General features: G+C 45.0%; 1 protein-coding gene across 2 annotated transcripts in view; it reads left to right on the forward strand.

The window, feature by feature from the left end:
• Positions 1-885: 885 nt before the first annotated feature.
• LOC109913061 (CSC1-like protein 2) overlaps positions 886-13,542 on the forward strand; it is a 65,619-nt gene continuing 52,962 nt past the window's right edge. Inside the window, exons 1-3 of one of the 2 annotated variants that reach the window (XM_020512519.2) lie at positions 886-904; positions 7,501-7,702; positions 13,341-13,420. In XM_020512519.2, the coding sequence (XP_020368108.2) occupies positions 7,547-7,702; positions 13,341-13,420 (236 nt within the window). In that variant the 5' untranslated portion in view covers positions 886-904; positions 7,501-7,546. Of the gene's footprint in view, positions 905-2,252; positions 2,337-7,500; positions 7,703-13,340; positions 13,421-13,542 lie in introns of those variants that run through there. The other variant, XM_048596492.1, reaches the window with a different exon arrangement.

A 13,542-nucleotide genomic window follows, 5' to 3' on the forward strand; every position in this document is an offset into this window, starting at 1 on the left:
CCACCCCCGCCCCCCACAGCCCTGTGCACTCTGTGTGTCAGTATCCACCTCCCCCCACAGCCGATGTTGGAGTTGGAGATAACACAGCCTGGAGCTGGAGGAGCACAGCAGGTCTGAAGAACGGTCCCAACCCGAAATGTCAACTTTCCTGCTGCTCTGATGCTGCCTGACCTGCTGTGTTCCTCCAGCTCCACACTGTGTTATCTCCCTCAATGCAGTGCCGCCTGGACACTGCCTCCCTGTGCACTGCATACCCTCTGCGCCGCACTGCCTCTACCTTCTCTCTGTGCCACCCCTCCCCGCCCCCGCATTGCCCCTCCCCCTGCGCTGCCTTCCATAAGATCGTAAGACACACGAGCAGAATTAGGCCATCCGGCCCATTGAGTCTGTTCCACCATTCAATCATGGTTGATGTTTCTCAAACCCCTTCTCCTGCCTTCTCCCCATAATCCTTGATCCCCTTATTAATTAAGAACCTATCTAACTCGGCCTTAAATACACTCAGTGACTTGGCTTTAGCTGCCTTCTGCAGCAATGAGTTCCACACAGTCTATGCCCAGAGTTCTGCAGAGTGCCTGTGCTGCTCTCCCTCGGTACTGCCCTCCCTCTGTCCTGTTCTGCCTTTGCATTGAACCGAGTTTCTGACTCATTCTGATTCACCTGCTGTTCCTTATTGAATTACCCAGGAAGTTATTTCTGATAGAGTTGCAGGGAGGGACATCAGAAGTTTCAGTGGTTTGATTTCTACTTTCTCACCACGATCGGTACTTTTCCGAAAGCGAGGGCGATTATAGAAACAGTGCCAAGGAACCATTTGAACGTTGAAGCAAGGAGTTGTTTGGACTCCTTTTCACGTATCGGTGTTCTACAACGAATGAATTATTCCAGTTGTGGGGCAGATATGGTAATCGAACGAAAGGCCTGGATCTTTCTGAATGTAGTTGTCTGAACGTGATCGGCTCTGGTTTGACTGCTGTTTGAGAGCGATTGGATCAAGCTGTTTGAAAAGATCCGATTCGATCGTTTTCCTTGGGGAAATCCAGAACAGGGAAGCCCCAATCTTGACCGTTCAAGATTGAAATTAGGAAGTAGTTTTTCTTCACCGAGCGAGGGTGAGAACCTCAAACTGTCTCCATCAAGAGGCCACAGTTCCTTGGACAAAGGAGACTGGGATCTAATTTCTGGCTTGACCTTGCCCGGACGACCTGCCCTAAGCCCACTCCCATTCAAAGTTCCTCCCCTAAGAGGTTTGATTCCCTCTCATTTGCCCCCCCAGTGATTTCTAGCATCCATTTGATGGGACTGTGTCCTTATTGCCATATCTGGAAGATGGCACCTCAGACAATGCTGTATTCCCTCGGTATGCATAAGTAGGGCCCAAAGCAGGCTGTTTGGCCCCTCAGTCCTGCTGTGCCGTTCCAAAAGATCAAGGGCTGTTAGTGTTTCAAACTCCCCATCTGCCCCAGACAACCCTTGATTCCCTCGTCTCACAAGAATCTATCCACCTCAGACTTAAAGATATTTGCCTCCGCCTCCCTCTGCAGCAGAGACTTCCAAAATCACAAAGTGAATCAGTAACTCACCACTTGACTCCCCAGAGCCTGTCTACCATTTACAAGGCGCAGGCAGGATTCAAGAAGTTTGACACCATCCAGGACAAAACAGCCCGCTCGACTGGCACCACATCCACAAGCATTCACTTGCTCCACCACCGACGCTCTGTGTACTATCTACAAGATGCACAGCAGAAGTTCACTAACCACTTCCATCTAGAAGGACAAGGGCAGCAGATATATGGGAACACCACCGCTTGCAAGTTCCCCTTCAAGCCCCTCACCGTCCTGACTTGGAAATATATTGCCGTTCCTTCACTGTCGCTGGGTCAAGATCCTGGAAATTCCTCTTTAATGGCATTGTGGGTGTCCCTACAGCACATGGACTGCAGCGGTTCAAGGAGGCAGCTCACCACCACCTCCTCAAGGGGCAACTAGCGATGGGCAATAAATGCTGGCCCAGCCAGCGATGCCCACGTCCCATGAGTGAATAAATCAACGTCACACAGACTCTGAGAGAGACAATCTCTCCTCATTGCTGTCCTGAAGGAGGAGTGACCCCTAATTTTAAAACACCGAGCTCCCCCCCCTCCAGTGCTGAGGAGATAAAGAGCCTCCTCCTGAACTCCTTGCTGGATTTAATTATATGATTACCTCCTGATTGCTTTGGGCCAGTGTTTTAACCTTGCTGGTGGGAAAGCTTTTAACATTGGTAATCTGGAAAATTAAGTTGCTTGCATGAGTGTGGATTAATGAGAGGAAGCCAGTGTGGATTTGTTTCGGGTAAGCCAATGTTTAGTTGAAGTGGTATTTCTTTCTCGTTGTCGTTGCGCATGGTTTTCCCCAAAAGCAGTCTGCCAAAGTGTGACGAACAGACTTGGCAGTTGATAACTGAAGCACGTGGGATAAAAGGGGCAGTGTGAGCTTTGATACAAAGTCAGCTTGAGTGAGAGGAGACAGAGAAGTGGTGGTGAATTACAAACAGAACTAGCTGCAGAACTCAGCAGGTCTGGCAACATGTGTGCTGTTTCACATGTGTGCTTTTTCACATCTGTGCTGTTTCACATCTGCAAAATTTGCAGTTCTCAAATCGTGTGGCTGGTGAGGGTCTCTCAGAACGAATGAAAGTTTCTTGTGGAGCTCACCAAAGGTCAGTAAAAGGATGAGAGATAACAAGGTGTAGAGCTGGATGAACACAGCAGGCCAAGCAGCATCAGAGGAGCAGGAAGGCTGACATTTCGGGCCTAGACCCTTCATCAGAAATCCCCGAAACGTCAGCCTTTCTGCTCCTATGATGCTGCTTGGCCTGCTGTGTTCATCCAGCCCTGCACCTTGTTATCTCGGATTCTCCAGCATCTGCAGTTCCTGCTATCTCTGAGTCAGTAAAAGGATCACTGCTTCTCTACAAATGACCAATTTTAATGGACGTGCAGGGTACAATTTACAGATGACACAAAAACTGGGAAATAATATCATTACTGTGAACTGTGAGGACAATAGGACAATCTTCAGGAGGACGTAAACAGGCTGGTAGAATTGATGGACATGTAGCTAATGAAATTTAACACACAGAAGTTAGAAGTAGTAAGTTTGAACAGGCAATGTAAGATGAAAGTGTACAATTCTAACAGAGGTGTGAGAGAGAGACCTGGGGGGAAATATAGAAAACTCATTAAACCAAGGAAATTGCACCAATGTCCGGGCAGGTAGATTTTGCTAGTGCCACATGGGAGAATTTAAACTAATGTGGCACAGGATTGAGAACCAGAGCAGTAGATCAGCATGTGGAGCGATTGAGGAGAAGGTAGAGGTTAAGCCAAATAAGTCTAATAGGAAGAACAGGCAGAGCCAGGTTAATGAACACAGTGGGACAGATGGTCTGAAATGTATTTATTTTGATGCAAGGTGTATGACAGGGAAGGCAGATAAGCTTAGAGCCTGGATTCGTACATGGGACTACGATGTTATAGTTATTACAGAAACTTGGTTGAGAGAAGGACAGGACTGGCTGCTCAACGTCCCAGGGTTTATACATTTCAGGCACAATAGGGAGGGATATAAAATGTGAGGGGGGAGGAGTTACATTACTGATTAAGGAGAATGTCACAGCTGTACTGAGAGAGGACATCTTGGAGGGTTCATCCAGTAAGACCTATGCATACTATAGCTCAGGAATATGAAAGGTGCGATCACTGTGAAAGCGTTATACTATAAGCCTCCCAATAGCCAGCCAGAGATAGAGGAATATATATGTAAGCAGATCATGGAAAGATGTAAACACAACAGAGTAGTTGTAATGGTGATTTTAACTTCCCCAATATTCACTGGGACTCCCTTAGTGCCAGGGGCTTGATGGGGCAGAATTTGTTAATTGCATCAAGAGGCTTCTTGAAAGAGTATGTAAATGGTCCAACTAGGGAAGGGGCAGTACTAGACCTTGTATTGGGGAACGAGCCTGACCAGGTGATTGAAGTTTCAATGAGGGGGCATTTTGGGAACAGTGATCATAATTCTGTAAGTTTTAGGATAATTAGAGATAAGAATAAGACTGGTCCTCGGGTGAAAATGCTACATTGGGAGAAGGCTAATTACAACAGTACTAGGCAGAAACTAGATTGCGGTGTGGCTGTCTGAAGGTAAATCCACATGTGGGAGTCTTTTAAAGGCCAGTTGTTCAGAGTTCAGGACCAGCATGTTCCTGTAAGGATGAAAGGTAAGGACAGCAAGATTCAGGAAGCCTGGAATCTCAAGAGAGTTTGAAAATTTAATCAAAAAGAAAAAGGAAGCATTTGTAAGGTTTAGGAACTGAAATCAGACAAGGCCCTTGAGGAATATAAAGGAAGTAGAAAAGAAACTGAAGAAGAAATTAGAAGGGCTGAAAGGGACCATGTAGTGTCCTTGGCCAGTAAACTTAAGGAGGATCCCAAGGCATTTTACACGTATATTAGGAGCAAGAGGGTAGCCAGGGATAGGGTAGATCCACTCAAGGACAAAGGAGGAAATTTATGTGTCATAGAGTCATGGAGTTATATAGCATGGAAACTGACCCTTCAGCCCAACTCGTCCATGCTGATCAGGTTTCCTAAACTCAAGTACTCCTATTTTCCTGAATTTGGCCCATATCCCTCTATACATGTACCCATCCAGGTGCCTTTTAAATGTTGTAATTGTACCAGCCTCCGCCACTTTCTCTGGAAGTTCATTTTTAATACACACAGCACCCTTTGTGTGAAAAAGTTGCCCCTCAGGTCCCTTTTAAATCTTTCCCCCTCACTTAAACCTGTTCCCTCTAGTTTTGGACTGCTCTATCCTGGGGAAAAGACCTTGACTATTCACCGAATCAATGCCCCTCATGGTTTTATAAACCTCTATAAGAACCCCCCCTTAGCCTCTGATGCTCGAGAATTCTAATTAAAAATGAGTGAAGAAGGGCAAGTGTGTGAGGTCCTTAATGAGTACTTTGCATCAGTATCCACCAAGGAGAAGGACATGGATAATGGTAAGATGAGGGAGGGGTATGCTGACTCTCTGAAGCATGTCTGATATTAAGAAGGAGGAGGTGTTTGGTGTCTTGATAAACATTAAAGTAGATAAGTCCCCAGGGCCTGATGGGATCTATCCCAGGATGCTGAGGGAGGCAAGGCAGGAGATTGCTGACAGAGATCTTTGTATCCTCCTTAGCCACAGGTCAGGCCTCAGAAGATTGGACAATGGTATTGTTGTTTCTTTGTTTAAGAAGGGCAGGAAATTATAGGATGGTGGGCCTTACATCAGTGGTAGGGAAATTATTGGAGAAGAGTCTTGGGGACAGGATATACTCACATTTGGAAAATAATGAACTTCTGAGAGATAGTCAGCATGGCTTTGTGTAGGGGAGGTCTTGTCTGACAAATTTGATTGAGATTTTTGAGGAAGTGACAAAGATAATTGATGAGGACAGGGCAGTGGATTTTGTCACGTGGACTTCACTCAGACATTTGACAAGGTCCCTTATGGTTGATCGAGAGGATTAAGTCATCTGGGATTGACAGTGAGTTGGGTATAAAATTGGTTTGGTCACATAAGACAGAGGGTAGCTGTGGAGGGGGAGGTTTTCTGACTGGAGGTCTGTGACCAGTGGTGTTCTACAAATGTAGATGGGTGGGTTAGTAAGTTTACAGATGATACAATGATCAGTGGAGTTGTGGATAGTATAGAAGGTTGTCAAAGGATACAACAGGATATAGATCAGTTGTAGATATGGGCGGAGAAATAGCAGATGGAGTTTAATCCAAGTAGGTGTGAGTTGCTGCACTTTGGGAGATCAAATGTTAAAGAAAAGTATACAGTTAATGGCAGGGCTGTGAACAGCATTGATGTACAGAGGGATCTTGGGGTTCAAGTCCATAGCTCCCTGAAAGTGGCCATGTGAGTAGAAGGTGGTAAAGAATGTGTATGGCATGTTTGCCTTTATTAGTCAGGGAATTGAGTACAAGAGTCAGGATATCATGTTGCAGCTTTATAAGACTTTGGTTAGGGTACACTTAGAGTATTGTGTTCAATTCTGATCGCCATATTATACGAAGGATGTGGAGGCTTTGGAGAGGGTTCAGAAGAGGTTTACCAGGATGTTGCTTGGATTGGAGTGTATTAGCTATGTTCTATGATCAGTTCTATGACCACTGTTGTTTGTAATAATGTGTAAATGATTTGAATGAAAATATTTAGTAAGTTAATGATTTACTAAGTTTGCAGATGACACAAAAATTGGCGGAGTACAGGATAGTGCGGAAGGTTGTCAAAAGATACAGCAGGATATAGATCAGTTGGAAAGTTAGATGGAGAAATAGCAGATGGAGTTTAATCCAGACAAGTGTGAGATGATGCATTTTGGGAGGTCAAATGCAAGATGAAAGTAAACAGTAAATGGGAGGACCTTTAGGAGCATTGATATACAGAGGGAGCTTGGGATACAAGTCCACAGCTTCCTGGAAGTTGCAGCACAAGTGGATAAGGTGGTAAAGAAGGCATACAACATGCTCACCTTTACAAGTCAGAGCATTGAGTATAAAAGTTGACAAGTCATGTTGCAACTGTATAAAACCTTATTTAGCCCACATCAGAGCATCTGTGCAGTTTTGGTTAACACACTAAAGGAAGGATACAGAGGCTTTGGAGGGGATGCAAAAGAGGTTTACCAGGATGTTGCTTGGATTGAAGTGTATTAGCAATAATGAGACGTTGGAAAAACTTGGATTGTTTTCACTAGAGTGTTGGAGGTTGAGGGGTGACCTGAAAGAAGAGTACAAAATTATGAGAGGCATGGATATGGTGGATAGTCGGAGTCTTTTTCCCAGGGTGGAAGTGTCAAATACTGGAGGGCATAGGCTTAAGATGAGAAGGGGAAAGTTTAAAGGAGATGTGCAAGGCACATTTTTTACACAGAGGGTGGTAGGTGCCTGGAATGGGCTGCCAGGGGAGGTGGTAGAAACAGATGAATTAGCAAAGTATAAGAGGCATTTAGACAGACACATGAACAGGTAGGGAATAGCGGGATACACACTATGTGCAGGCAGATGGGATTAGTTTAGATGTCACCTTGAATGGCAAAATCAAGGTGGGCCGAAGGGCCTGTCCCTGTGCTGTGCTGTTCTAAGTTTTATGTTGTTAATTTGTGGATCTGTGGAGAGAGAAACCGAGTTAATGTTTCACATCTGGTATGAGTTTAGCGTGTTTGTTATGCATATCTCTGTCAATAAATGGCTTTTGTTTTATCCTTCACCACTGGTCTGTTAGGAGGAGTAACATTCTATTCTCTCTTGCATAACTGAAGCCCTTCATCCTTGGCATAATTTGGGGGTGAATTGTCACTAACGGGTTAATAATGTTGATTGAAGGGAGGAGGAAAAAAGACACTTGCTGCATTTTCCTCCTCTTGTTGATCATTTGTTTTGGGATCGCCTTCCAGATGAAATTGTTGGAAGCTGCCCATTCTCTGGATCTCGACCACCGTGATGGACAAAGTGTTAAGGAGAACTCCCGGAGGTTTGAGGACTGCTGCATTCAATAGCACCGACTGCTTCAACATCGAGCGAGGGTCCACGGTGCTGCAGGGTAACAGTTTTGGAGGCATCCCCACCGTTCTGCTTATCTACTTCATCAGTTTCTGGGTAAGTGACAGACAGACATTTCAAAGGTGCTACCGTGTGGCACAGAACAAGAATCGCTTCACAGGATGATGGTTTAGAGTTGCAGAGCCTCCAAAGGTGCTACATGAATGCAATTATCCAACCAAAACGGATGCTGAGGCACATTTGAGGGCTAGTGGCCAAGAGGTAGGAGAGGGAGTGAGATGGCAAGGTTTAGGAAAGGGATTTCAGAGCTTGGGGCCTGGGCAGCTAAAGGCAGAGATGCCAGGAGTACAGATGGAGGTGAGGGCACAAAGGAACTTGAAACCAAGGACGTGGGGTCAGCTCAGACTCGGTGCAGATGGTAACACTGCAGAGAATGAATTTGTTTAAAATTCACATTGTACAAAAACTAATTGAGTAACAACTCGCTTTGATATCAAATGAATTATACCAACTGTTCAGGTAAAGATGAACCTTTGCTTTTTTCAATTGCATCTTTGGATGAAATACTTATGATGATTCATAAAGATCCTGCAAAGTGCCTTGACATGTTTCATGATGTTAAAGGTGCTATATAAATGCTGGTTGTTGTTGGAATGTAGTGACTTTGTGACTCGGGCATTGCAATGCAAACCAAAGTCATTCACAATACATTAACATCAGATAATGTAACAATGGAACGTGTCAGTCTATGTACAGAGGGTGGAGCTTCTGTTAAGATTCTGATTGCTGTACTTGTTGTCTTTCAGCCTTAGTATATAAAAAATTCCTTTTGATTCAGTCATGTATGAAATGGAAGCTGAGCATTGACACAGTGCCGATGCAGCCAGTCAGCCCATCACCTATTTCCTACCAACCTCTGACCTTTTCCCTAATTCCTTTATTCTTCAAATTAGTAGATAATTTAAAAGTATGTGCACAGGTATCCTAGGCATGGTGATCTTGATCTGTCATTTGAGTGAATGATAATTCATGTGAGAGCTATCCATTCATTTCAAGCTGGCTGGATCCTCCTGTGTTTACTGTTTCTGACAGAGAGAGTGGGAATGATTTTACGGCCTAGCAACCCTCTGTGTTTTTCGATTCTGCGTATCTCTCTTTTTCTGGTAATAAAGTCATCAGGTCACCAAGCTGTGTAAACAGTTTTTCCTTGTGTACAGTTTCCAGAATTCTATTAATGTCAAACAGTTTTGTCTTTCACCTCTTCAGAGAACAGGAACTGTTCATTGTATTCTCTTCTTCTGTTTAAAGCTTCTCATCTCTGGCCATAATTCATCAAACACTCCTGCAGTCTCATTCTTCACCTAATGAGTTATCAAACCCAATATCTTATTCACAACCTCACCAACAGTTTGTAACTTTCAGCATCCTTTTTACTTTGTAACCTTGTGTGTGTCTACCTGACTGTGTGTCTGTGTGTCTATTTGTCTATGTGTGAGTGTGTGTGTCTGTGTGTTCCTGTGTGTGTGCGTGTGTGTGTGTGTGTCTACGTGTTCCTGTGCATGAGTGAGATAGTCTTATGGTACAAACAGACAATAACATATGAGAGCAAAATTAGGCCATTTGATCATGTTTCGCAACCCCATTCTCCTGCCTTCTCCATGTAATCCTTAATCCCCTTACTAACCAAGAACCTATCTCTGTCTTAAATACACTCAATGACCTGGCCTCCACGGCCCTCTGTTTCAATGAGCTCCACAGACTCCCCAACCCCTGGCTGAGGAAATTTCTGCTCATGTCAGATCCACAGAGTTGTCCTTTCACTCTGAGGCTGTGCCCTTGGGTCCTAGTCTCTCATGTACTGGTGTAAACAGCTTCTCCATGTCCACTCTATCCAATCCTCTCAATATTCTGTAAGTTTCAATCTGATTCCCCCCCGCTCATCCTTCTAAACTCCATCAGGCATAGACACAGAGTCCTTAACCGCTCATCATGTGACAAACCCTTTCTCCCCACCATCATTCTTGCAAATTTCCTTTGGGCCCACTGCAAGACCAGCGCATGTTTTCTGAGAAATGGGGCCCAATACTGCTCATAATATTCCAAATGTGGTCTGATCAGAGCTTTATACAGCCTCAGCTGTACGTCCCTGCTCTTGCATTTTTACTTTCTTGAAATAAGTGCTAACCTTGCATTTGCCTTCCTAACTGCCAACTGAACCTGCGTGTTAACCTTTAGAGTATCCTGAACCAGGACTCACAAGTTCCTGTGCACTTTTGATTTCCGAAGCCTTTCCCTGTTTAGAAAATAGTCGATGCAAATTCTCACGCTTTACCACATTGCATTCAATCTGCCACTTCTTTTCCCACTCTCCTATCCTGTCCAAGTCCTTCTGCAGTCTCCCTGCTTCCTCAACACTACCTACCCCTCCACCTATCTTTGTGTCATCTGCAAACTTAGTAACAATGCCCTCAGGTCCTTTGTCCAGATCATTAATATATAATGTGAATAGCTGTTGTCCCAACGCGGACCCCTGTGGAACTCCACTAGACACCAGCTGCAATCCTGAAAAAGAAACCTTTATCCCCACCCTCTGCCTTTTGCCAGACAGCCAATCCTCTATCCATGCCAGTACCTTGTCCCTAACACCATGGGCTCTTATCTGATAAACAGTCTTCTCTGCAGCACCTTGTCAAAGGCTTTATAGCATCATAGAGTCATACAGCACAGAAACAGACCCTTCTGCCCAACCAGTCCATGCCGATCATGTTCCCAAACTAAACTAGTCCCAGCTGCCTGTGCTTGGCCCAAATTCCTCCAAATCTTTCCTATTCATATACCTGTCTGATATTTTAAACATTGTAACTGTACCTGTATCTACTACTTCTTCTGGCAGTTCATTCCACACATGAACCATTCTCTGTAAAAAAGTTGCCCCTCATGTTCTTTTTAAAACTTTCTCGCCTTACCTTAAAAATATGCCCCCTAGTTTAGAACTCCCCCACTCTAGGGAAAAGGCCCTCAATATACACCTTATCTATGCCTCTTGTGATTTTATAAATCTGCAAAAGATTACCTCTCAAACTTCTACACTGCAGTGAAAGAAGTCCCAGCCTAGCCAGCCCCTTCTTATAACTCAAACCACCATTCCCGGCAACATCCTGGTAAATCTTTTCTGAACCCTCTCCAATTTAATAATATGCTTCCTATAACAGGGCGACCAGAACTGTACACATTACTCCGGAAGAGATTTCACCAACGTCCTGTACAACCTCAACATGACGTCCCAACTCCTATACTCAAAGGTCTGAGCAACGAAGGCAAGCGTGCCAAACACCTTCTTAACAACCCTGTCTACATGTGGTGATATGTACCTGAACCCCTAGCTTTCTGGAAATGCAGTACAGAAAGTAGTGCAGTGTTGGTCTGAGGCAACGGAAGATCTTTTATGGGACTGCTTAGAGTTGGTCCCTACTCAGGAACTTGCAGCCAACCTAAATGGGTATGCCACGACTGTTACAGACTTCATTAGTAAGCGTGTAGAAAAGTGTGTGTCATAGTTCCCCAACAGGAAGCCACGGATGAGCCGGGGGGATCCACTCCCTACTGAAGTCTAGGTCTGAAATGTATGAGTTGGGTGACCCTGACCTACACAGGAAATCCAGGTGCGACCTTTGTAAGACCATCAGAGATGCCAAGAGGCAATACCAAACTAAACTTGAGGCCCATCGGACCACAAGGACACCCTTTGTTTGTGGCAACACAACATAATGAGCTATAGTACATCCCCACTCTATGAGCTCAATGCATTCTATGCTCATGTTGAACAGAAGGTCGGTGAAATGGTATCATCTATCACAATAACCTCCGGTGCACCTGTACCTACAGCCACTGCCGCGGATGTTAGATCGGCTCTTTTTGAGAGAGAGCCCACAGAAAGTGACTGTGTGATCCTGCACAGACCAGCTGGTGGGAGTATTCGCAGATATTTTTAACCTCCCCTTACTCTGATGTGAGGTTCCCACCTGCTTCAAGAAGATCATCATCATCTCGGTGCCAAAACAAAAATCATACAGCCTGCCTTAATGACTACTGCCTGATGGATCTGACCTCCATCATTATGAAGTGCTTCGCAAGGTTAGTCATGGCTCACATCAACACCAGCCTCCCAGGTTGCTAATGATCTGTTTGTAGTTTGCCTACCAGCACAACAGGGGGAGACACCGTCTCCCTGGCCCTACACTCATCCCTGGAACATCTGGATAACAAGGATCCTTACATCAGGCTCCTAATTATTGACTACAGCTCCTTCTTCAACACCATAATTCCAAACAAACGCGTCTCTAAACTCTGAGACCTAGGTCTCAGCTCGCCCCTCTGTAACTGGATCCTTGACTTCCTGATCCATAGACCGCAATCAGTAAGAATAGGCGACAATACGTCCTCCACCATAATCCTCAACGCTGGTGCCCCGCAAGGCTGTGTACTCATCCCCCCCCACCCCCACTATACTCCTTATACAGTTTCGACTGTGCCAAATTCCGCCCCAGCTCGATTTACCAGTTTGCTGGCGCCACTACCGTTGTAGGGCAGATCTCAAACAACAACAAGACAGAATGCAGGAAAGAGGCTGAGTGTTTCGCAGCATGGTATAAAGTCAACAGTCTCTCCATCATCGTCAGCGAAATGAAGGACCTGGTCATCGCCTTCAGGAAGGGGGGTGGAGGGGGTATCCCTGCCTGCATCAATGGTGCTGAAGTGGTGATGGTTGACAGCGTCAAGTTCCTGGGAGTGAGGATCTGTGCTGGTCCCCCCATGTCGACATGACAGTCAAGAATAAACAATAACTCCTCTGCTTTCTCAGGAGGCTAAGGAAATTTGGCATGTCCACATAAAATCTTACCGATTTTTATGGATAGCATCCTGTCTGGATGCATCACAGCATGGTTATGGCAGCTGCTGTTCCCAAGATTGCAAGAAACTACAGAGAGTTGTGAACACAGCACAGTCCATTATGAAGGGTCTAGGCCCGAAACGTCAGCCTTCCTGCTCCTATGATGCTGCTTGGCCTGCTGTGTTCATCCAGCCCTGCACCTTGTTGTCTCTTCGATTCATTAACTCCACTTATACTTCCTGCTGCCTCAGGAAAGCAGTCAACATAATCAAAGAATCCTCCCAGCCCTGGTTATACTCTCTCCCACCCTCTTCTGGCAGGCAGAGATATAAAAATTTGTACATACGTATGAATAAATTCAAGAACAGCTTCCTGCCTTCTGTTATCAGGCTTTTGAATAGACCTCTCAAATGTTAATGTTGATCTCTCTCTCTCTGCACCTCCTCTGCGGCTGTGACACTGTATTCTGTGCTCTGTTCTGCTACTCTAACGCACTCAGTATGGTGCCATCTGCCTGTATCACATGCGGAACGACACTTTTCACTGTCAAGCTAATATCAAGAAAGCAAAAAAGCAAAAGAATGTGGATGCTGTAAAACAGAAACAAAAACGGACGTTGATAGAAAAGATGAGCAGGTCTGGCAGCATCTGTGAAGAGAAATCAGAGGAAGGGTCACCGGACTCGAAACGTTAACTCAGATTTTTCTTCTTCACAGATGCTGCCAGACCAGCAGAGCTTTTCCAACAACTTCTGCTTTTGTTCCTTATTCTTATTGATTTTTTTTTTTTTTTTGGTCTGTATTTAACTATATTTGCAGTGATTTTTATTACTTTTTTTTCCAGGTCTTGATCTTGTTATTTTCTATACTGAGGAAGACAGCATGGGATTATGGGCGCCTTGCCTTGGTCTCTGACACCTCAAGGTAACTCACTTTTTTGCCTACAACAAAGGGAAGTTTTCTCTTGATGAAGGGTCTAGGCCCGAAACGTCAGCCTTTCTGCTCCTATGATGCTGCTTGGCCTGCTGTGTTCATCCAGCCCTGCA

The sequence above is a fragment of the Rhincodon typus genome, chromosome 5, assembly GCF_021869965.1.
Source record: "Rhincodon typus isolate 14 chromosome 5, sRhiTyp1.1, whole genome shotgun sequence".
NCBI classification, from domain to species: domain Eukaryota; kingdom Metazoa; phylum Chordata; class Chondrichthyes; order Orectolobiformes; family Rhincodontidae; genus Rhincodon; species Rhincodon typus.